The 23868-nt window shown below is 39.6% G+C and overlaps 2 protein-coding genes across 3 annotated transcripts; one reads left to right on the forward strand and one right to left on the reverse strand.

Moving 5' to 3' along the window:
- The first annotated feature begins 13849 nt into the window (after positions 1 to 13849).
- wdr45 (WD repeat domain 45) lies at positions 13850 to 16574 on the forward strand. 2 transcript variants are annotated; one of them, XM_063888919.1, is made up of 8 exons: positions 13850 to 14003; positions 14185 to 14288; positions 14756 to 14830; positions 15038 to 15142; positions 15625 to 15730; positions 15818 to 15912; positions 15991 to 16070; positions 16326 to 16574. In XM_063888919.1, exons 2-8 carry the CDS (start codon positions 14240 to 14242, stop codon positions 16557 to 16559), a joined length of 744 nt encoding a protein of 247 aa, XP_063744989.1. In that variant the 5' UTR covers positions 13850 to 14003; positions 14185 to 14239; the 3' UTR covers positions 16560 to 16574. The 2 variants fall into 2 exon arrangements, with proteins under 2 accessions (XP_063744989.1, XP_063744990.1); XM_063888920.1 differs by lacking the exon at positions 13850 to 14003 and having other exon boundaries at positions 14185 to 14361.
- A 5052-nt stretch (positions 16575 to 21626) lies between these two features.
- On the reverse strand, positions 21627 to 23514 carry LOC134868663 (EKC/KEOPS complex subunit LAGE3). Its single transcript, XM_063889946.1, has 3 exons — positions 23365 to 23514; positions 22277 to 22405; positions 21627 to 22181 (listed from the first exon to the last, which is right to left on the reverse strand). The coding sequence occupies exons 1-3, from the start codon at positions 23412 to 23414 to the stop codon at positions 22067 to 22069; spliced, it is 294 nt and encodes a 97-aa protein (XP_063746016.1). The 5' UTR covers positions 23415 to 23514; the 3' UTR covers positions 21627 to 22066.
- Between the last annotated feature and the right edge of the window lie 354 nt (positions 23515 to 23868).

A 23868-nucleotide genomic window follows, 5' to 3' on the forward strand; every position in this document is an offset into this window, starting at 1 on the left:
TATTGTGGTTACTTTGCAGGATATAGCAGATAATATATACATAACATTAAAAGGAAAAGACAAGAGGTGTGAAGCCTGGTGTGAAACATCTCTATCCCACACACTCTTAATTTGCTGCACTTTGGACTCTTTCTGGAACAAACAGAGGAACATCACAGGTCAGAGGTGATTCTTGCTGCAGTTCCTGAGTGCTTCTGACCAGAAAAGCTCTCCCTCACCACTTCCATTTGTTTTTATATCGCCCTGCCTCCACATCACACAAAATGTCAGTGAAGGATCCTGCTTCAGTCATTTCACCTCCGTTTCTGGGTCAGCGAAGCTAACTTCTAATGAAGTACTCAGATCGTGTACTTGAGTAAAGTAGAAGTACTCAGATCTTGTACTTGAGTAAAGTAGAAGTACTCAGATCTTGTACTTGAGTAAAAGTATGAGTACTCAGATCTTGTACTTGAGTAAAAGTATGAGTACTCAGATCTTGTACTTGAGTTAAAGTAGAAGTACTCAGATCTTGTACTTGAGTAAAGTAGAAGTACTCAGATCTTGTACTTGAGTAAAGTAGAAATCCTGCATTCAAAATGTCCCTCGAGTAAAAGTAGGAAAGCATGGTAACTTCTGCTACTGAAGCAATGATTTACTGAGTGTGTGTTATTGAGTGCTACGTGTATCCGTTGCTGTCGTTGCACGTGACAGTGACAGCTGATGTTTTGGAAGACGAAGCATCTTACAGAGGTTTTGCTGACTCAGATGATCAGCCGTGTTTATTCACACCAAAGAAATGAGAGTTTTCCGCTGCAAACAGACACCGATTAATAAATGTTACCATCGGCAGTTTTCGTTTGATGCTGTCAACGATGGAGTTTCTCTATGAAAGGAAGGTTTACTGCCAGCTGGAGCTTTTCTCCTTAAATTGACTTTTTATCTCAGATTTTGTCTTTTTTTAGTTTTTCAAAATGTTTTTAACATTACTTTTTTTTCTCCACAGCAAAAGTTCCTTTATAGTCTTCTTATTCGTAGTCTTCTTATTGTTCCCTTATGCTACAAAGAAGACCTCTCATTAAACACGGTAGTGAGAATATGGCATCACGGAATATTGCATTTAAGACTCTGGAAGTGAAAAAGGTCTGGGAGCAAAACCCTTCAGCAGTGTTTCTCCTTCTTATTGGCTTCTTGAAACCATTTCTTTAGATGCGTTGACACTTTTAAGGTTGGATTTTATTAAAAAGACAGCCTTACATCGACTGGGCCTGTTCCAATGATAGGATGCACATCTTTGTGAAGCCGGCAATAAAGGCAGCAGAGGGGCGGTGGAATAAAAAGCAGTGGGGAGGATTCATATTTCTTGTTGAGCACGATGCGAGAACACAATGGGCCTTTCGTCGTACCGCATGTTGATTTAAAATGAATATCCTGCCAGATCTCTGTGTGACACGTCTGTAGCCACAGAGAAGTCATGCATAAATGGAGGAGATGGAAAATATGTGTTGCAGAAGGGCAGCCTGGGAAAAAGACGGATGGTGGCCAGTTTTCCCAACAGGATATTTAATATGGAGACAGGCTGACAGGAGCACCCTTCCTTCAGTCCATCATTCCCACTGGGTGACAATAGTCATGACTTATGGTAATGTGGAGCTGGTGAAGAATACACTCACACTCAGAGGGGGGGCAGAAACAGAAATATACATTCATTAAGTAAACCTGAATTTCTCGCCCCGTTTGTTTATCTTTTTTCATGATTTTATTCCAACATTTTAATTATTATTATTATTATTTATTTTGTTTGTTTGTTTATTTCTATTTTCTGAAATGATATTGTTTCAGTGCACATGTATCAGAAAACTGTAAGACATGTGTTTCTTATTCTCTTTTACTCGATTTGTTGTTGAAAGCATTTATTTATTTATTATTTGCATTATTTTTTATGCAGTTTCTTGGGATTTTTCCAAGATAGCTTCTAGAAATGAGTAAGAATGGTCTTGTTGTTCCAGTAGTATGATGAGTGGGTTTCTTGCACCCGGAGCACGGATGCTGTGTTTGTGTCGTAAACACGTCATAGTTCAGGTCCGCTGTAACCTGTAATCACTGTCACCTTTCTGCACACGGCTCACAGGAAATCTTGCAGTGGAAATGCCACTTCACTCACAGAAAGAAAAAAACCTGTCATTTTTATGGAAAAAGAACATTTGTTCAGATAAAATCCTGCAGAAAAAAAGGGAAGAAATAATGACAATCAATATGTGGATAAATGGGGATGGCTTAAGGTGAGTGGGAATGATGAGATATGATCACAGGATGAAAGGGAGCAATAGATGAGGAGATGAGGAGATAAGGGAGGATTGAATCTCCTCCTTAGCGAGGTCAGCACTCTCGGTAATAAACGATATTTGGGATCATTTCTCAAACTGCTTTCCTTTCTCGTGCATTTGCACATTTCCCAGCCTCGCTCGCAGGGGAGGAATTACCCTCCGTTTGCAGCTTTGTGCTTTATATAAAATATAAATTCATATATGTATAAAAACCCTCCTCCTTCGTGCTGAGGATGAATGTTGGTGATAAAGTTTGGAGGGAAATCCTTCTTCTGATCTGGCAGGTTAACAGAGCGAGAGGCCGGGTCATTGTGCGTCCATAAAATATCTTCATACACTCCAAAACTCATCCAGCAGTGTGTGTGTGTGTGTGTGTGTGTGTGTGTGTGTGTGTGTGTGTGTGTGTGTGTGTGTGTGTGTGTGTGTGTGTGTGTGTGTGTGTGTGTGTGTGTGTGTGTGTGTTGCAGATCTATACTTTTTATATGAGCCACAGTTTTCTCTCCTTGTTGCTTCTGAGAGAAGATCGAGAAAATATTACGAGTTGTGCTTTAATGGGACAGTTTCTTTTATTGCTTTATGATTTAGAAGCAACATGATGCACAACTAACCTCATAAATGCACTAAAACAGAAACACATTCAGAAAACCATTGACCTCCAGACCAGGGGACAGCAAGTGATATCATGCTGACTCACGCCAGGGTTTAGGACTCATTCCTGCACCACTCTCTCGTAGATTTGACTCTATGACACAGTTTAATCCGCTCCTGCAGGTCCAGCAGTGTTGTCTGTTTGACCTCACATGAGCTCCCTGAATATGTGGGGTTTCCCCCCGGACGCTGCAGGGGTTCCCAGTGTCTCCCAGGTGCTTTAAGTACATTACATGTCCTAAAGCGCCCTCAGGGAGTCGCACAAAGTTCATGATTAAATAGTTCCCATTAAGTCTTCTGCAGAAGCGAATTATAAACCACCAGATCACATATTTAACCCGTGGGCGACTCCTGAATCATTAATGCTGGAGGTCCGTGCGGTGGCTGACCCTCTGAATACTGCATGCACAATCTCATATATTATGTATCATTATATATAAAGGTCGTCTATCAGGTCTTCCCCACCACACCTGTCTCCCAGGCAGATGTAGCGTTTAAGTTTGCAATTAAACTTGTGCAGGAGACTTTTACGGAACACTTTGAGCATATTAATACTTTAAATCTTCATTGTACGATGCATTCGTTGCCCTCGGCTCATAAAAGAGATGCAACGCGACAAGTTATTACTGAGAAGTGGTGAGATACGGCAGCCATACTTAATAAGTTTAATATGAATGTGCATCCTGCAGTTCATTCACACCCACGCAGACACTTTTCACGACGACAGAAAGTGATATTAATTAAAACATATTCGCTTTTTAATCCGTTTATGGGCTTTTATGCGTTATACTTCAGTTTTCATCGGGACAAAGTGTTCTCGTTGGTGTGTTGGAGGGAAGGCAAACCCACAGAGATCAGCGAGTCAGCAGATATAATGTCCAAACACTCAACGCAATACGTGAGAAAAGTGCAAATACAAATAAGATGAATTACAGGCCAGCGTGCACGCTTCTAATGACTCCATTTATGCACGAGTTTTAATGATGTGTAGCGAGTCCTAACATTGGAGGAAATGTATAACGACAGTGTTTATTTGACTGTGCATTACTTATTATATCTTATATGTGTATATTGTTCTTATTCTTGCAAATTATTTGCAGATTTATGTCGATTTATTCTATTTTTAACTGAATCGAGAGAAGCCTGCAAACTATATTTGTTGTTCCTGAGATTACAGACAATAAAAGGTCTCGATTCTGAGGTTTTTTTGCATTATTTTACAGGTTCTACTTTTGATTGAATGTTTATTCTGTGTTGCATTGTTGGTGATTTTTCTCTATACATAGTTATTGTGCATATGACGATGAAGCTTTTGAATGAGAAGATATTGAGTGTTTATGAGGTGGCACTTACTGTAAATGGTCCTAAAAATCTGAAATCCTGTCATTATCTGTCTGCTCTAAACATATTTCAGGAGTCTGGGCTCCGGTGATCCTTGTGGCTAACCAACATGATGTTTTATTGCCAGAATAAAATGAAATATGAGCTAATACCGGGAATTAAGAGGTTAGTATTTCCCATCAAGTCTCATTTAATTTAAATCCTGTTTCCTGGAGGGAAAAGCTGAAGGACTCTGGGATTGTAGCCTTTGCAGACCATTTACATGCACTGAAACCTATAGAATACTCTACAGGAGAGGGAACACCACAAAAAGAAGAATAGGGCCTCTTTAACACAACCTTTAACATGCTAAAAGGTTGGAGAAAATGTAGTGGCAATGCCAATACTAAATGTTGTATTTGTACCAATATTTCCGGGTAATTAATGAAAGTCTAAAAGATATTTCTGTCTGAATCTGATTTATAGGCCAACTGATTGGTACTGCCATCCAAAGAGCCAAATAACCTTTTCCTCAGATCATGTTTAGCATCAGAAGCATCTGAATTACTCGGTTTCTCTTGCACACTTGACAAATCAACAGTGAATAAAGAGGTCAGCTTTCTCTCTCAGAGTCACAGCTGCTGATGGATCCTGATGAATAAGGAGCTACAATCAAGCATTAAGTTGTGGTGTAAAATATCAAACGACAATCTGATTACATGTCTAACAAGCCATGATGTCACCCTCAATTAACCTTTTGATCGGCTTTAATCTGATTTGGGTACTTGCAGGATATCTGGAGTACGTAATAAATGCTGGAAACTACAACTATTACTGTGCATAACTCATCCACACGGCCTCGCACACTGGCGCCAAGCTCTTATCATTACCACAAATCAGTGGGTCTTTCTATAAATGTGTGTTCTCTCAGTGGTGTAGAGATAGTGCAGCTGGTTAAACAGATGTGTTTCGCTCCCCAGAGCATTAATGCTGTTAATCACCTTCATAAACACCGCCTCGCTGCAGGGAATAAAAAACATGACAAAAAATAAATAAATGGTGCGCATGGAAAACCCCAGTCTTCCTTTTGTTGTTTGCTGTCCATCCTATCATTGGAACAAGTCAGTGAAAGGTTGTCCTTTCAATAAAATCCAACTTTAAAGTGTCAAAACATCTTTTCCCAGTCACAGAGAAAATAATATTAAAGATTCCTTGTTGCTAAGAGAGTATAAAGGAACTACAGCACGGTCACATGACTTCACGTCTCCACCGCTAAGCTAAAGGAGGCTAATGTTGGGCTATAAAGGAACTACAGCACGGTCACATGACTTCAGGTCACCACCGCTAAACTAAAGGAGGCTAATGTTGGGCTATAAAGGAACTACAGCACGGTCACATGACTTCACCTCACCACCGCTAAGCTAAAGGAGGCTAATGTTGGGCTATAAAGGAACTACAGCACGGTCACATGACTTCACGTCTCCACCGCTAAGCTAAAGGAGGCTAATGTTGGGCTATAGAGGAACTACAGCACGGTCACATGACTTCACGTCACCACCGCTAAACTAAAGGAGGCTAATGTTGGGATATAAAGGAACTACAGCACGGTCACATGACTTCACGTCGCCACCGCTAAACTAAAGGAGGCTAATGTTGGGATATAAAGGAACTACAGCACGGTCACATGACTTCACGTCGCCACCGCTAAGCTAAAGGCGGCTAATGTTGGGCTATAGAGGAACTACAGCACGGTCACATGACTTCACGTCGCCACCGCTAAGCTAAAGGCGGCTAACGTTGGGCTATAAAGGAACTACAGCACGGTCACATGACTTCACGTCACCACCGCTAAGCTAAAGGCGGCTAATGTTGGGCTATAAAGGAACTACAGCACGGTCACATGACTTCACGTCACCACCGCTAAGCTAAAGGATGCTAACGTTGGGCGTGATGACATTTAGTGGTTTCATTTAGTCACTTGGTAGCAACCTCTATTTTTAAATTCAACAGTGGGGTATTTACTGACGTGTTTTATGTCGTGGAACAAAACGTTTGAATCTCTGCAGCTTGTGCTCTTTTATACGGTAGTCTTTATTATATATATTATCAGGAGACATTTATTGTCCCGCTGTGTTCTCTCAGTGATGTAGAATAAGGGCAGCTGTTATTAATCTCTGATAATCACCTTCATAAACACCGCCTCGCTGCAGGGAATACAATAAACTGAAACGGAGGCCTTTTATTATTTTATTTTTTTTACTATGACTCACGCGGACTGACAAACCGTTCCAGAGTACAATGGCACGTCCTCCCACTGTTCCTCTGACACAAATCAATGTGTTTTTCTGCAGAGAGGAGCAGGAGGACGGGTCTCCTTTCATCCGCAGACACACATTAAAGTTTCTGTACGTGTTGTGTAAGGCATGACTCACAGACTGAATATAAAGCAGAGTTTACTGTACGTGAGAGGACCACTATATCTGAGAGAGGACCAGAGAGTGTATCTGAGAGAGGAGCAGAGACTATATCTGAGAGAGGACCAGAGAGTGTATATCTGAGAGAGGAGCAGAGAGTGTATATCTGAGAGAGGACCAGAGACTATATCTGAGAGAGGAGCAGAGAGTGTATCTGAGAGAGGAGCAGAGACTATATCTGAGAGAGGAGCAGAGACTATATCTGAGAGAGGAGCAGAGAGTGTATCTGAGAGAAGAGCAGAGACTATATCTGAGAGAAGAGCAGAGACTATATCTGAGAGAAGAGCAGAGACTATATCTGAGAGAAGAGCAGAGACTATATCTGAGAGAGGACCAGAGACTATATCTGAGAGAGGAGCAGAGACTATATCTGAGAGAGGAGCAGAGACTATATCTGAGGGAGGACCAGAGACTATATCTGAGAGAGGACCAGAGACTATATCTGAGAGAAGAGCAGAGACTATATCTGAGAGAGGAGCAGAGACTATATCTGAGAGAGGAGCAGAGACTATATCTGAGGGAGGACCAGAGACGGTATCTGAGCCACCTCAGAAATGCATGTGGCAGCTTTTTTACAGGAAGTGTTTCATAATCTGTTATGCAGGTGTATCTGCAGCAGAAATATCCTCAGAGTGTAAATATAGTTTATTGATGCGTGGATGTAAATAACATGGGTTTTTTAAACTGTTGCGTAATGACTTTGATTGTTTTGCACCTCTTCTGCTCACACTCAGTGACTAAAGCGACCTCGTGTTTTGCTTTTATAGCCCATATTTATTTTCATTTGCAAAACCTCTTCTTGTTTTTATGTCATATTCCAATGGTACTTAAATGGGCATCCATGTTGACTGCTTTTTTCTATATCACGCCTATATTACACGTTTACACACCAGTATTATACCGTTACTACACCCAGTATTATACACAAATTACACTGTTATTTCAACCTTATTCACAATCATGTTCCCCTATTACCTCCCTGTTTCACCCTCATTACACATAGGATATAAACAGTGAAAAACAAAATATAGTTGAAGGTTTTCCACAAAATGTGCAAATCTAATCCAACAATAAAACAGTTACACGAAGTAGGTCGAGAGCAGGGGTTTATATATCATTTTAGACGATGTTTGTGTGTGTGTGTGTGTGTGTGTGTGTGTGTGTGTGTGTGTGTGTGTGTGTGTATGAATGGAAGGAAGACAGTTTCAGGGATGCAACATCCATATTGATCGGCCTATAGTCTACACCTACACAGGTATTTTTAAAGCAGCTTTTTGTACGTGCTTTGGCTTTTTGTTTACCAGAAAATGGTTTTGAAAGCAGCTTTAGTCGAACTCCTTGCAGGGTGAAGATTATCAGAAAAGAGAGGGGTTTTTTTTTTGGCTTGGAACATCAGAAAAGTATTTGGAGGCGACATTTACTTGAAACATTTTATTATTATTATATTTTATTATTATATTTTATTATTATTATATTTTATTATTATTATATTTTATTATTATATTTTATTATTATTATATTTTATTATTATATTTTATTATTATTATATTACATTTTATTATTATTATATTTTATTATTATTATATTTTATTATTATTATATGTATTATTATTATATTTTATTATTATTATATTTTATTATTATTATTATTATATTTTATTATTATTATTATATTTTATTATTATTATATTTTATTATTATTATATTTATTATTATTATATTTTATTATTATTATATTTTATTATTATTATATTTTATTATTATATTTTATTATTATTATTATATTTTATTATTATTATATTGTATTATTATTATATTTTATTATTAAAAAGTACATTTTTATTTTGACTTCTTTATTATTATTTGTAATTTATTTCGTCTACACTTTCGATTAATTGTGCAGCTGTCATTTAACCCCGTGATGCATTAATTAATGAATAACCGTGCGCTGCAGGAGAGGCTGTTTCATCTTGTAAAGTGCTGATGTGACAGGAACACACAGGAACATATTCTCTCACATTATATCACTGTCTGTCTCATTAGCAGCTCGTTAAGATGTGAATGATCTCCTCCGGGGGGGTGTTCTACTTCACCAGCCTCTCAGGCGGCTTCTGGTCCCACATAAATCTCCCTCCCGGCGAACACGGGTATCGATCTGCTGTTCCTCTGACCTTAATCTCACTTAGGAACGAGATTAAAAGTGAGACGAGCGTCGCAGCGACGAGGAGACGCCGACCTCTGAAACAACAACCAACGAAGAAGAGGTCCTGTTCTGTTTGTTGGGGTGTTTCCTCTCCTGTGTGTTCTATAATTTCAATAAAGTACTATCTATCAATCTATCTATCTATCAATCAATCTATCAATCAATCAATCAATCAATCAATCAATCAATCAATCAATCAATCTATCAATCAATCTATCTATCTATCTATCTATCTATCTATCTATCTATCTATCTATCTATCTATCTATCTATCTATCTATCTATCTATCAATCTATCTATCAATCTATCTATCAGTCTGTCTGTCTGTCTGTCTGTCTGTCTGTCTGTCTGTCTGTCTGTCTGTCTGTCTGTCTGTCTGTCTGTCTGTCTGTCTGTCTGTCTGTCTGTCCGTCCGTCCGTCCGTCCGTCCGTCCGTCCGTCCGTCCGTCCGTCCGTCCGTCCGTCCATCCATCCATCCATCTATCTATGTTTCTGTGCATGTCAATGGTCTGCAAAGGCTAAAATCCCAGAGTTCAGGAACATAGGGACATCACTTTGGAATACTCTCACTCCTATTGGCTAGCGCTCAATCACATTGTACACCATAGGCTAAGGGGACGGGACATCTCTAAGCTGGTTGACCAATCACAACAGAGCCGGCCCAGCTAACCAATCAGAGCGGAGTGGGCTCTGGTTTCAGACAGAGGGTGAAAAGAGGTGCTGCAGCACAGGCAGTCTGAGAAAAATAAAGAGCTTTCTGAGATAAGATTCAACTTTATTGTCATTGCACAGAGTACAAGCACTAGGACAAAGAAATGCGGTCTCTGCATTTGACCCATCCTAGTGTTAGGAGCAGTGGGCTGCCATTATGTACGGCGCCCGGGGAGCAGTGTAGGTAACCAGTGTCTTGCTCAGGGACACCACGGTGGCACTTGGTCTTTCGGGGACTTGAACTGGTGACCTTCCAGTTCCCAGGCCAACCCCCTATGGACTTCGCCACCACCGCCCTCGGCTTCTGAACATTAAAGCATGGAGACATGTCCCAGGAGAGACACAGAATACAAGAAGCAACCAGAAAATGTTTTAAATACTTCTTATATTTTTAAATAAACTGTCCCTGTAAGAAGTGTTTGAGGTGAGATGCTTCAATCCTTCCCTTTTTCCTTTTGCAGAACTTCTATAACGAGTTTTGGGAGAGATGCCCTTCACATGTCCCAAATGTTTTAAAGCCAAAGTCACAAAAAGGACAAATCAAATTCCCTTTAAGTTGCCACCAACATAATTCATTTATCTGTGTACCCTACCACACACACACAAACACACACACACACACACACACACACACACACACACACACACACACACACACACACACACACACACACACACACACACACACACACACACACACACACACACACACACATTTTTTTATTATTGCTCACTGTTTGTTTCAGAGTCTCATTACAGAAATGGACAGCTTCCATCATCGGCCAAAAATGCCGTCTGTCCAGCAATTAGCCTGGTCCCCGAAGGTCTTCTCCCGCTGATTGAACCGGCAGCCAGACATTAATGTTTGCTTCTAACGAGGCGTTCAGAGCCAGAGCCGTTTTCCAGGAAAAACTCTAATTTAAGACGGGTTTGTCACACAAGTACAGGCTTGTCTGGTAATGATGTTGCCTCTAAATATTGATATCCTACACTGCATCATAACTTCGATTGCTTTTTTAAACCTGTCTTATGTTTAGCTTGTTTTATTTCTTGGATATTTAATGCCACTCGCCTTAGTGGGGTTTGCAGATATTCGTGTATTTGTCCTTTACAGTAGTGGCAAAATATTGGCTTATCTTACAGAAAATGTGTTAAAAAATATCAAAATGACTTCTGTTTTTGCACAAAATATCCAAATGCAAGCGCTTACAATGAGCCATGTCCATTTATGTGCATTTACTAAAACGTTTCATGCTGTCTTTGGGGTTTTTATATACTTATACTCACAAACGTTCAACATTTGTGAGTATAACATTTCAAGGTTTCAAGGTTTTATTGGTCATATGCACAGCAGACACAACGTATATGTTGGCAATGAAATCTTATAGCCCATGCTCCTCCAACAACTCAACATACATGGTGCAAATAAGATAAATAAAATAGAGCAAAAGAGAGAAGAATATTTACAGTAACAACAATAAAGATTTGAGGATGTGAAATATATACATATTTGGAATACATTGAAAGTATTTAAACACTTTACACTGTTGAATGAGGAGGTATGGACAGATGCATATATTATGTATAGCAGATGTATATGGCAGATATGTATAATATATAGATATGTGTACTATAAACAGATGTGTATAATATATATATATATATATATATGTATGTGTGTACTATAAAAAGATGTGAGTAGACATTCACACAGCTCAGGAGTTCAGCAGTCTTATAGCTGTGGTATAAAACTGTCTCTGAGTCTGGTGGTCTTGGTCCGGATGCTGCGGTACCGTCTGCCAGACGGCAGCAGACAGAACAGATTGGTGCTGGCTGATGGGGGTCCATTAATATCCTACCGACCTTCTTCCTACACCGCTGGGTGTAGAGGTCCTCCATGGATGGCAGCTCCGTCCTGGTGATGTGCTGAGCAGTTTTCACCACCCTCTGTAGAGTCTTACGGTTGAGGGCGGTGCACCTGCCATACCAGGCGGTGATGCAGCCAGTCAGGATACTCTCGATGGTGCACCTGTAGAAGTTGCAGAGTATCCTGGAGTCCATGTTGAACTTCCGCAGCCTGCGGAGGAAGAAGAGCCGCTGTCGAGCCGTCTTGGATATGACCCTGGTGTGATGTGTCCATGTCAGGTCCTCACTGATGTTTACCCCGAGGAACCTGAAGGTGCTGACTCTCTCCACAGGAGTCCCGTCGATGGTGATGGGTGTGTGTGCCTCTCTCTGCCTCTTCCTGTAGTCCACAATCAGCTCCTTTGTTTTGCTGACGTTGAGATGGAGGTTGTTGTCCTGGCACCAAGATGTCAGGGCTCTGACCTCCTCTCTGTACGCCGTCTCGTCGCCGTCTGTGATCAGGCCGATGACGGTCGTGTCGTCAGCAAACTTGATGATGGTGTTGGAGCTGTGTGTGGCCACGCAGTCGTGCGTGAACAGGGAGTAGAGGAGAGGGCTGAGCACACAACCCTGAGGGGCTCCGGTGTTGAGGGTCAAGGTGGAGGATGTGATGTTCCCCATCCGCACTGCCTGGGATCTGCCCGTTAGGAAGCTCATGATCCGGTCACAGTGATGATTGACAAACATGATTCCCTGAGAGTGTAAATCAGTGGGACTTGGCATTTAGTGCATGCTTAGAATAGAAGAGGAGGAAAAGGCTACTTCTCCACACATAACAGCTGATATTTATCATGCCTTTCCCTTTGTGTGAGACTTCTATTTATAACTGGAGGGCATTTTTATTGGTTATTTTACAGGAGGTGAAAGACTCTTTACTGCTCAAGCTGCAGTCTGTAAAATCCAGACGTGAACCACTTGGATGGCATTAAAATGATGGAGACGCTCTGGTGGAAGTCATCTAAACACAGCCCACAGTCTGGAATAATGTCCTCCTACACTTAAACTCTGGAGTTACTGCGAGTATCTGTCTGATTCGAAGATAGAAAACTACATTTTTATTTTGCAATAAGTCATCCCAGACTTCTGATACTGCCTTTATGTGTAAACAGATACCTTGTTAGATCTTAAACAGGTCTTTTAAATAAAGGTAAACAGCCTGAAACCAATGCTCAATAAAAAGGAAAACCTCTTCAGCCCTGCAATGACCTCCTCCTGACCGGCTGCCTGTGAGCACCCAAACTCAGCCTTGTGCCTCCAGCACGCACCCTGCTGCTATGCTCGGCTCACTGCCTAACGCTGAGCCTCGGAACAACGGGCAGAGTTGACCCAGCGCTTCGAATAATGAGTGATGGGATTATCTTGGATGGTAAAAAAATCCCTCACAGCAAGTGCACTGTCCTTAATTAGGGCAGCAGTGGCTCAGTCAGTAGGGACTTGGTCTTGGGACCGAAGGGTCGCCGGTTCACGTCCCGATCGGACCAAAAAAATATGGAGTGAGCTGGTAGCTGGAGAGGTGCCAGTTCTCCTCCTAGGCCACTGCCGAGGTGCCCTTGAGCAAGGCACCTAACCTCTATCTGCTCCCTTGGCGCCGGGTACCTGGCTGCCTCTCTGCTCTGCCCCCTCTCCTCTGCATATGGTTGTGTGTGCATGTCTGTGTGTTTAATGTGTGTCAACACAACAGAGTAGAGAAAAGCAATTTCCCTGTAAGGGATTAATAAAAATATGTCTTCTTCTTCTTCCCACAAGAGACACACACACTGTGTTGCTGTTTTTTTATGATTCATTTATCATCTATCTTTGAAGGATAAAATCTTAAATATGATTAACATCTTAATAAATTCTGTATGTTTTTCAGTAAAAAAGATATGTTTTTAATTTGGTACAATAGAAATATATATATATATTTATATATTTTTTTATAGAGTTTCAAAATATGTTGCAAAGCATCGGAATAATATTTTAATCCCAACTTTTAGAAATGTTTTTTTTTTGCGTTATTCATGTAAAGTGTTGGAATACTTTTAAAGAATTATCATTATTATCATCATTATTGTTGTTATTATTATTATTATTGTTATTATTAATAAAATAGTCTATGATTAAGATAAATATAATGGATAACATACATTAAATAAATTGCAATCGTTAATATTTATTCTTGCATTCAAGCTCAAGAAACTGATCGTATAAAATGTTAAAATAAATCTGTTAAATCTGAATTATCTTTGCAAAAATACATTTGTTTTTTTAAAGTCTGTTTTGATTGGAGGAAAAACCAGATGCGGAACAAAACCGGAAGTACCTGTCCATGACGTCACAGACTGAAAACGTAAACAAACTCCGTGTTGCGACATCTCTGTTGTTGTTTTCGTCTGACAGTTTGTCGCTTTGTTAGCTTTTTAAAACCCTGCTCATAGTCTCCAGTCTTTGTGTTCATGGTGAGACTTTATTTTAATGTGAATGTCGATGTGAAAACTGAAAATCAATCGCGTTTAAATCCTCTTTTATCGGATGCTAATGTATGCTAACTAGGTCGTATGCTGACATGCTAATAACTGTGTTTTCATGACGAAAAAACGATTTGTCCTTTAAATATCTTGGGTTTTCCTCCTGTGTCAGGTTGTGGTGGAGCTGTAGTTCACCGGTGAGCTGACGGTAACGGGAGACAGTCATCATGGCTCAGCAGAGAGGAGTCAACAGCCTGCAGTTCAACCAGGATCAGAGTGAGCTAACAGCTAGCATCATCAAACGATTGGTTGTTAGTCCGAAGTGACACCTTCACAGTTCACAGTGCATGTTAAGTCCAAACCTCAAATTATAACGGAGTTATTAACATAATTCAAATGGAAAACAGCAACATGTGTATGCTTGAAGCTTGACATACTTGCATTGTACTTGAATAAATCACTTCAGCAGTTGTAAATGCTAGTATTTTCGTACCTCCAAAAAAACGATAAACTGAGAACTGACATCATATGTTAAAAGCTGCTCTCATGTTCTGTATACAAAATGTGAATTTGCAAAGCAGCTGAACCAGCCAAACATAAATGCATGTAAATAAAAGTAATATTTTGTCACTGAGATGTAGTGAAGAAGTAGAACCCTGCATGAGAGGAAATGCTCAAGTAAAGAAAAAGTACCTCTTAATTAAGTGTTTGAGTTCATTTAAATCTCTCTTCCATGAATGCAGGCTGTTTCTGCTGTGCTATGGAGACGGGAGTCAGGATTTATAACGTGGAGCCGCTGATGGAGAAAGGACACCTGGGTGAGAGGAGATTTTTATTTGCATTAATGGTAAACACTCATGATGCTCAGTTGGAATTCCTCTAGTAGCGGTGGGGTTTAGTATTACCTGTGTTGGTCAGCAAAATTGGTTTGATTTTTTCCCTGTTGTAACCCGACTGTAATTCTCTCCAGTCTAGAGATGACAAGTTTTCAAAGTGTGTGTGTGTGTGTGTGTGTTTGTTTCCAGACCATGAGCAGATAGGCAGTGTGGCGTCCTGCTCCATGCTACATCGATCTAATCTGCTGGCATTAGTCGGAGGAGGAATCAACCCAAAGTTCTCTGAAATATCTGGTGAGTTGCAACAAGTCACTTATTATTATTATTATTTGTTGGTATTATTATTATTATTATTATTATTATTATTATTATTATTTGTTGGTATTATTATTATTATTATTTGTTGGTATTATTTTACAATAATGTAATTGTTATTAAATTATTCATATTTTGTTGTTTTATTATATTTTTAATATTATTATTATTGCATTTACATTTGTTGAAAGGATTATCTTCTGTTCTAATATTTAAAAATAAAAACATACTGTGAGTTTTTCAATATTTTTGGACACACTCAAAACAGGATATTCTAAAACATCATCTTGGAGAAACCAATGTTTTTTGTCAGACCAAAAAGATGCTTTATCCAACATAAAATCCACTGCTTTAATCTAATATTGTTGGTGTTAAGCCTTTCAAAAACAGCTGGGTGAATTAATAATAAGATTAATCATAAACTAAATGTCACTTCATCTGAACTCTTGTTTACCCGTCAGTGCTGGTGTGGGACGATGCTCGGGAATCTCGAGACGCGAAAGAGAAACTGGTTCTGGAGTTCACCTTCACCAAGCCGGTGCTGGCTGTCCGCATGAGGCAGGACAAGTGAGTCGTGCTGTTATACAATATAATACAACAAATATCACTGAAAGTAAAATACATATTATCAACGTCTTGGTTTTTCCTCTTCAGGATCATCATCGTGTTAAAGAACAGGATCTATGTTTACAGTTTTCCAAATAATCCCGTCAAACTGTTTGAGTTTGACACCAGAGATAACCCCAAAGGTGAAGAGTCTTCCTTCTCATTCCTCCCTCATGTTACACATCTTTTCATTAAATTAACGCCTTCTCTTTTTATTCCAGGTTTGTGTGATTTATGTCCCAGTCTGGACAAACAGCTGCTGGTGTTTCCTGGTCACAAATGTGGCAGCCTGCAGCTCGTGGTAAGTCACAATCCTCACTTCCTTTCCCCTGGTCTGGAGGTCAATGGTTTCCTGGATGTTTTTTGTTGTTGTCCTGAAATAAGGTTCAACTCAAGTTATTTACTTCTTCAGAATTTGAATCTTTTGAACAATGTTTGCCATAGAGTCCTATTGGACTATGGAGATGCTGACTTTAGGGAGCAGCACACATACACACCACATCCCTGCACTTCTCCATTGAAGGTGTTTAAATGCGTCTCATCTGGTTTTCTGCAGGATTTGTCCAACACCAAGCCCGGCACGTCCTCGGCTCCGTTCACCATCAACGCTCACCAGAGTGAGATCGCCTGCGTGGCTCTGAATCAGCCCGGCAGCGTGGCGGCCTCGGCGTCTCGTAAAGGGACGCTGATCCGGCTGTTCGATACCACGACCCGAGACAAGCTGGTGGAGCTGCGTCGAGGCACCGACCCCGCCACCCTCTACTGGTACACACTGATCATTCAGCCTTAGTGTGTGTGTGTGTGTGTGTTTCAACTCAACTAATGAGTGACCAAAAAAGAAACTGAAAGTATTTCCTGCAGAAATGCTGTTTTCAGCCTCTCAGTTCTGAAGCTTTGCTGCATTTTCTCAGTTTAATATTATATCTAAATAGAAATCTTTGGGTTTTGGACTGACAACAAGACTTTTAAAGACCATTTTATAGTTTTGAAATCTGACAAAATATTCTGCTTCAGTACATCTTTGTTGTGTTAACCTTTCATAAAAACACATTTTCTGCACACAAAGGGAGGCACGTTTCATTCTATGTAAGTGCATTTGCAGGGAGCTCAAACTAAAGCAGGAAAGAAAGGTCAGTAAATACAAAAACAATATTTGTGGGAGACGGGGAAGTATTTAACAAACGTAAGAAGAACTAAAAACGTGTCAGGGTTTAGTTTATTTCATGGAATTATCAAACTTTACCGTGGTCCCCCTCTGGCGAATAAAAGAGATGCTTTTATTTTGAAATAAAGCGAGACATTTGCAAGAAGGGAAAGTAAGCAATCACAAGAAAAATGAAGAAGGATAAATAACTTTTAAAAACTTCTCTCTTTCCTTGCTTCCTTTTTTTTTCCCAGCATCAATTTCCACCAACACCGCCCTTCCTGGGGCTTTCCAGCAAAAAGGCCCCGTCCACATTTTTCGCTCTAAAAGACCCCAAAAACCCCCCCGGGCGCTCAGCTTAAGACCAGCCCCTTTTACCCTGTCACAAACCAATCCCTCTCACAACTGTCCTTTTAAAACAGTGTTGTGTGTGTGAAAGGTTGGGGGGGGGACAGGCGGGGCGCTGGGGGGAAGGGGGGGCCCCTGTGTTGGTCTTAAACGGGGACAGTCATGGGTTGGCCGCTCACTTCCCCCCCGATGCCCTTATCTGCGCCCTTGGAAAAAAAACACGTCCAAGCCAAACTCCCCAAATGGGTGACAAACAGAGGGGGAACACAGAAAAATTTTGTTATTCAGTTTTAAAAAAGAAAAAAGCAAATTTAATTTAGTTTTTTTTAAATTTTAAAATATTGACAAATAAAAAGTTTTCTTTTTTTTAAATTTAAAAAAACGAGCAAAAGAGGATAAAACCCCACCCTTGGCCCGGGTTTTTTTAAAAAAGCCCCCTTTTTTTTCATTTATTTTTTCAAGACGGTTTTTTTTTTTTTTCTTTTTTTTTTTTTTCCTTTTTCACAATTTCCCGTTTTTTTTTAAGTTTTTTTTTTTTTCCCCTTTTTTAATCTCCCCCCTTTACTCTTGTTGTTTTGAATTTTTAATTTTTATTTGATTTATTTCTATTTTTTAAAGTGCCCCCTTTTGTCTCCCCCCCCCCCCCAAAATGTTGTGGAGGGGCCCCCTTCCTAAGTACGTTTTCACCCCCGGGCGGAAACTGAAAACCGAAACCTTTCCCGTGTTTCCCTTTGGATATCTGCGACGAGGGACAAACCTTCTGTTTTAAAGAAATTTCACCCGAGAGAGGGGGGAGGAGGAAGGGGAAGGAAAACAATGACTCGATTTATAACTGTTGTTTTTTGTTTGAAAACCGATGGGACCCTGAAATTCAGACCTGGTTTATAATTGTAATCATTTTGTGTGGTCAGTGTGAATAAAGGGTGTTTTATTCACCTGTAACAGAATTTCAGCCTTTTAAAAGCGTCCACAAAACTCTTTTAACCCTACCCCTTCTAAAGGGCATCCTCCTTTAAATTTTAAATGAGGGGAAGTCAAACTGCAATTATCACTGTTGAGAAGAAGTTAATGTTGACGTCCCTCGTGTTTACTTTTCTATCTGCAAAAATGAACTTTAAACTTCATGCATGCGTCTCAGTTGAGAGCAGCACCAATATGTCGACTAGTCCAACAACAAAGACAAATAAACACAATAAGGTGGTTTTTAGTGCCAACAAATGAACATATTCAGCTTTTTCGCTTTAAACTATAATAAAGTGAATATCTTTGGACATTTAAACCCATCAGCTCAGACTTTGAGACACTGGGACCCACATTTCTTTCATTTTAAATACTCTAGTTTTTTATCTAGGAATATGCACACATTATACATCAGATTTTTTATTTCACTCCATCAGGACGTCAATACTTTCAGACAAAGGAATCCCAAATTTAGAAACTCCAATTCTTATTTAATACAGAATGTTAGTTATTAGGAGGAAGACACTTTCTGTGAAATTTGAGTTAGTGCATATGTTCAATTAAAATGACTAAATGGTGCAAAAGTACAAAACTAAACTGTACTGCTATTGAAAAAGGGATTCAGAGCCGTGAAAATGTAAATAAATAATATCCATTAAAACATTTCCAATAAATATAAATATACAAACAAGTGCAATTTAAAAAGGGCTAATAATAAACAAAAGTATTCATTATTAATATTCAATTTATTTTGGGAATTAAATCTCCCTTATCTAATTCAGCTGTAAGCTATTATTTATTTTACTTGTTTATTTATTTTATTTATTTCCATATTTTATTTCCTTCTTTCATTATTTTATTTAAATTGATTTGATCCATATGGTGTTTAGCCTTTCGATATGTTCACTGTGGGCTGTTTGCTCTACGGCCCGTTGCACACATGTTATATATCAGCGTTTTTTATTCTGCTCCATCAGGTCGTCAATACTTTCACGCAAAGAAACACCATGTTCATAAACTTAAATTGACTTTCAGATTTGAGGACTTCTTTCTGGGCCATTAAGTGACAACAGACATTTAAAGCTTCATCAGAAAACCTTAATAGAGGTTTTGAATGTCAAATATCAAAAAGAGTCTGAACACAGAGAGAGGGATTGATTTCCACCAGATGTTAACACAAAAACCGTGGACACCGGGGCAACAGCGTGTCTAATAAATATTAGTGTTAGAGTCTGATGGATTATCAGAGAAGCTGCAGGACAGATGAAGTGTTTACAGAAAGTTCATCTGTCACACTACCAACTCCAAAACTGAGAATAATACGACAACACAGGGAAATAAAGAAGAAGCCAAACACATTTTCACACTCCACACTCGACGTTTGTGCTGCAGATGAACAAGAAAAACGGGACACACTCTCAGGAAGAGTTCACACCAAATGGATGAATATATTGAGGTGAAAACACACTTTTAAGACCAACGTCTCACTGATTTGATCTGAGCCGGATGTCACAGCAAAGTAAAAGTCAATAAAGAATGTTGATCCTGGCAATAGAGATGAATCTTCAGAATAAAAAAACAGAGAGACCAGCTGAAGTGACCTCAGTTGATCCTGCAGAGCGGCATGTAAACTCCTCCAGCTGCTCAGGTAGATCTGTTACAGGTGCAGGCAGTGAGACAGGACAAACAGCTGCTGCCAGAAACCTGACTCACTTCCTGTTGTTGTTTCTGAAGTGCTAAATATTCACAAAACTAGGGCTGGAAGGACTCCTAGAATATCAGACTGAAGCAGACGTTCTATTTGGGATGAGAGAGGTTTTGTAAAAAGTAGAAAGTGGTATAACAATAAAATACACAAGTAGCTTAGAGTTTCACGTACAGTACGGGTAAAGTAAGAGATACCTTTAAATGTTCCAACAACAGCAGGATATATATATCTATAGTTATAGTTATAGATGTGTTTTTGTTAGTGTAAAGATGCAAATTAGGATAAAAATCGTACTTCTGCTTTACATCCCCCTCCATCACACACACATCACTACGTGGAGCACACAAAGACACGTTACCAAGCAACAGTTACAAAACCGAGACACTCCTAGTAAAATAACGGGAAATAAATGGACCCCACAGCGGATGCAACGAGGAAGATAAAGCCACAATAATAACATTTCATAAAGACAGCAGCAGCATAGAGCATCAGCAGAGCAGCAACAGAGAGGTGAAATATATTAAACTCCACAGCAGCTGCACACACACACACACACACACACACACACACACACACACACACACACACACACACACACACACACACACACACACACACACACACACACACACACACACACACACACACACACACACACACACACACACACACACACACACACACACACACACACACACACACACACACACACACACACACACACCTTTTAGTAAACAAAACACCCAAGTACTTTAAGTTTTAAGGACAGTATTTGAGTTAGTGTACTTTCCAAAGGATTCTGCCTGGTCTAAAAGTCTCAAAGGGTCAAAAGGCTGCTCCTCACACCCCTCAACAAGCTGCTCCTCACACCCCTCAACAAGCTGCTCCTCACACCCCTCAACAAGCTGCTCCTCACACCCCTCAACAAGCTGCTCCTCACACCCCTCAACAAGCTGCTCCTTCTTCTCTGGTTTAACTTGAAATGAACTTTATTTCTATCTTTATTTGTACCTGTTTATGGGTATAACTATGAAACCAGTCCACACACAACAGGAAGTCCTCACACTCTGAAGCTCCAATCAATCAACAGGTGGGTCCACCATTAGCATGCTAGCATGTTAGCATCCCCCAGCATGCACCTGTAAAGTGGGGGTGTTTGATTTGTGTCACTTAGCTTTAAACCTTGAAAGCCAATTTAATTCACTTCAATGATCACCAGAAGTTTTATATATGAAGTTTATATATATATATATATATATATGGTCAAGAAACCTCATTTACACAAAATTAAACCTCATTTCATAAAAAGCGAAACATTTCACTTTTTTTTTAATTGCAGCTCATAATGAACCCAGGTGCTACATGTAAATACAACACACAGAAAGAAAGCGTCCAGGTTATTGTTGTGGTGATTAAGATTAAAGAAGCCCTTAATTTAGAGGGTATTCAAGAGGGTTGATTATCATTCAGCGCCCTCTGCTGGACTCCTGGTGAGAATGAAGTCATAAAAGAAGAGATGGAGCCAGATAGAAAGAGACCGTTCATCCAGAGGGGAACAAGAATGAAGAATCAGAGTTCATAAAACAAAGCAAATATAAATATATGATGCTTCCTTCAAGAGAGAGATTGCTGTGAATATTCTTTAGGGTGTTATGTGTAAACATTTAGAGATTAGAGCTGCAGCATTTTTACAACAATAATCAGCAACTTGTTTCTTTATTCACGCAAAAAAAGCTGTTTTCAGCAACAACAAAAAATTCAAGGCTTTTCTCTGTTTTTGATCATAAAAAAGAAGACATCAAAACAAACTGTGTTCTTTGTGTTAAACTGAAAGACTTGGGATTTTGCTTGAAAATGTACAATCGATTAACACAGATTAAACAACTTTTGGTTTCAGATCCAATACAAATAGTATCTTTCAGACCAGCTGCCTTTTATTTACTTTTTGTACAAAACAAGTACAAACTAACTGAGCTACAGCCACACTGCCCTCCTATGTTCCTCAAACAACATCGTCTCACAGGTTAAGGTTCCAGACGCTTCCTGCAGACAGTCCTCTCAGTCTCCAGCTGTTTCCTGGAGTTGTGTCCAACATGGAGCATGAAAACAGTCCAGATGTGTGTGTGTGTGTCAGGCATCACTGTGAGGCGGGGGGGCCAAACATCTGCATGGTCTCCAGGACGAGGGACAAGTTATCCAGGAAGGAGTTCACAGAGACCCGGAGGATCCGAGCCTCGTCAGCGCTCCACTTCCTGAAACACACCAACAAGAAGAAGAAGGTTAACTCCAGTGTGTGTGTGTGTGTGTGTGTGTGTGTAAGGTGAAGGAGTGTCTTGTGTTTCCTCACACAGACAGCGTCCTGTCCGTCACCGTCAGCTCTTTGCTGATCCCGCCTTTCCTGGGCTCCCGGTCCGGAGACAGAGAGCCCAGAGCGATGGAGGCTTCTCTGGGAGACGGGAAGGGAACGACCAGAGAGCTGAGGAGCCAGAGGTTAAGAGAAACACTAGCTTCATCACAACCACTCAGACAAGATGGACATGTACTGATCCCTGTAGGGACTTTCAGCAGTTATAGCAGCAACAGATACGACTTCACACAAGTTAGTTCGACATATCAGTAACCTATAAAGCTAGGTTTCTGTACGTCTATAGTAACATCAGAATATTGACACATTTTAAGGAGCTAAACTTGAATTTTAAGACACTCTTTTACAAGTAAAGTAACCATTAGTATAATCAGCTAAATGCACTTTAGGTTAAATTACTTAGCAGCATTTTAATATTCATATCACTATCTTGTTTCTGTGTCTGAAGTTCTTGCCTTTCTTATCGAAGCATACTTTGGATTACAATAGGCTTTTAGGTCTGGACCCTCACCCATTAGTTTTTCCGATTTGTCTCTTTCAAGGAAAAAAGTGTGGCACTCTTTTTAAGAATTACTTTACTTATTTGAAATGAGTATATACTAATAGGAGGATCGGCTGCATTCATCAATACAAACATCATGCATTACAATATCGTGTTCTTCTTCTAAATCCTGCACAACCCTTTGAACATGTTGCACATTTCTGCTCCACACTACCTCTCTTTAAATCTGCGCAGCTCTCCACTTTGAAAACAGCATTTGTCATATTTGATTGTATTTGACTGTACTCAGTTTTTTACACATTTATATGTTTAGTTCTTCTTTCTGTGTGTCAGTGTGCACCATTTACACCAAAGCTTATTTCTCCTATGTGTAAACCTACTTGGTAATAAAACCGATTCTGATTCCTAACATCTTCTCCATACATCCCAGAGAAGCCAGAGACACATGTAGCATTAAGCTAATAAATGAATGCTAACATGGGGTGTTTTAATCAGTAAACCCTAGAAGAACACTTTAACCCACACATCAGATTTAAATATGGACATTAGGAGCAGGTTTTAAGGATACAACTCCAGTTTCTCAGATTCACGATTCATTCCTCCGTCCGTCGCCGCCATCGTGTTTGTTTACAGAAAGTCAATGAAGAAGCACTTCCGGTTTGAGTGACGTGACCAAGCGCTGCTGCCCCCGAGCGGCGAAGGAGGGTACTGTACGGTAAAATACAAATACTATTAATAATAATACACATACAAACAATACATATTATTATAAAAACAGTAATGATGATTATTATTAATAATAATAATTTAATTAAAATTTCTTTGAACAGTATGTGTGTTTAGTAAAGTACAACATATTTTATTTTACTGATTTAAATAAGTAAAAAAAGCTGTATACCATTATTAAAATACTCTATTACAAGTAATTTCCTAAAGAATATAAAACCAAAATATATATGATTAGCAAAAGGGGACATTAATACCGTATGTCTTATTATTATAAGACATATTTCATAAGATGTCTTTTTAACACAGTTTAAAACCTATTTACTTTATTCGGCTCATTATTCAT

The sequence above is a fragment of the Eleginops maclovinus genome, chromosome 8 (assembly GCF_036324505.1).
Source record: "Eleginops maclovinus isolate JMC-PN-2008 ecotype Puerto Natales chromosome 8, JC_Emac_rtc_rv5, whole genome shotgun sequence".
NCBI classification, from domain to species: domain Eukaryota; kingdom Metazoa; phylum Chordata; class Actinopteri; order Perciformes; family Eleginopidae; genus Eleginops; species Eleginops maclovinus.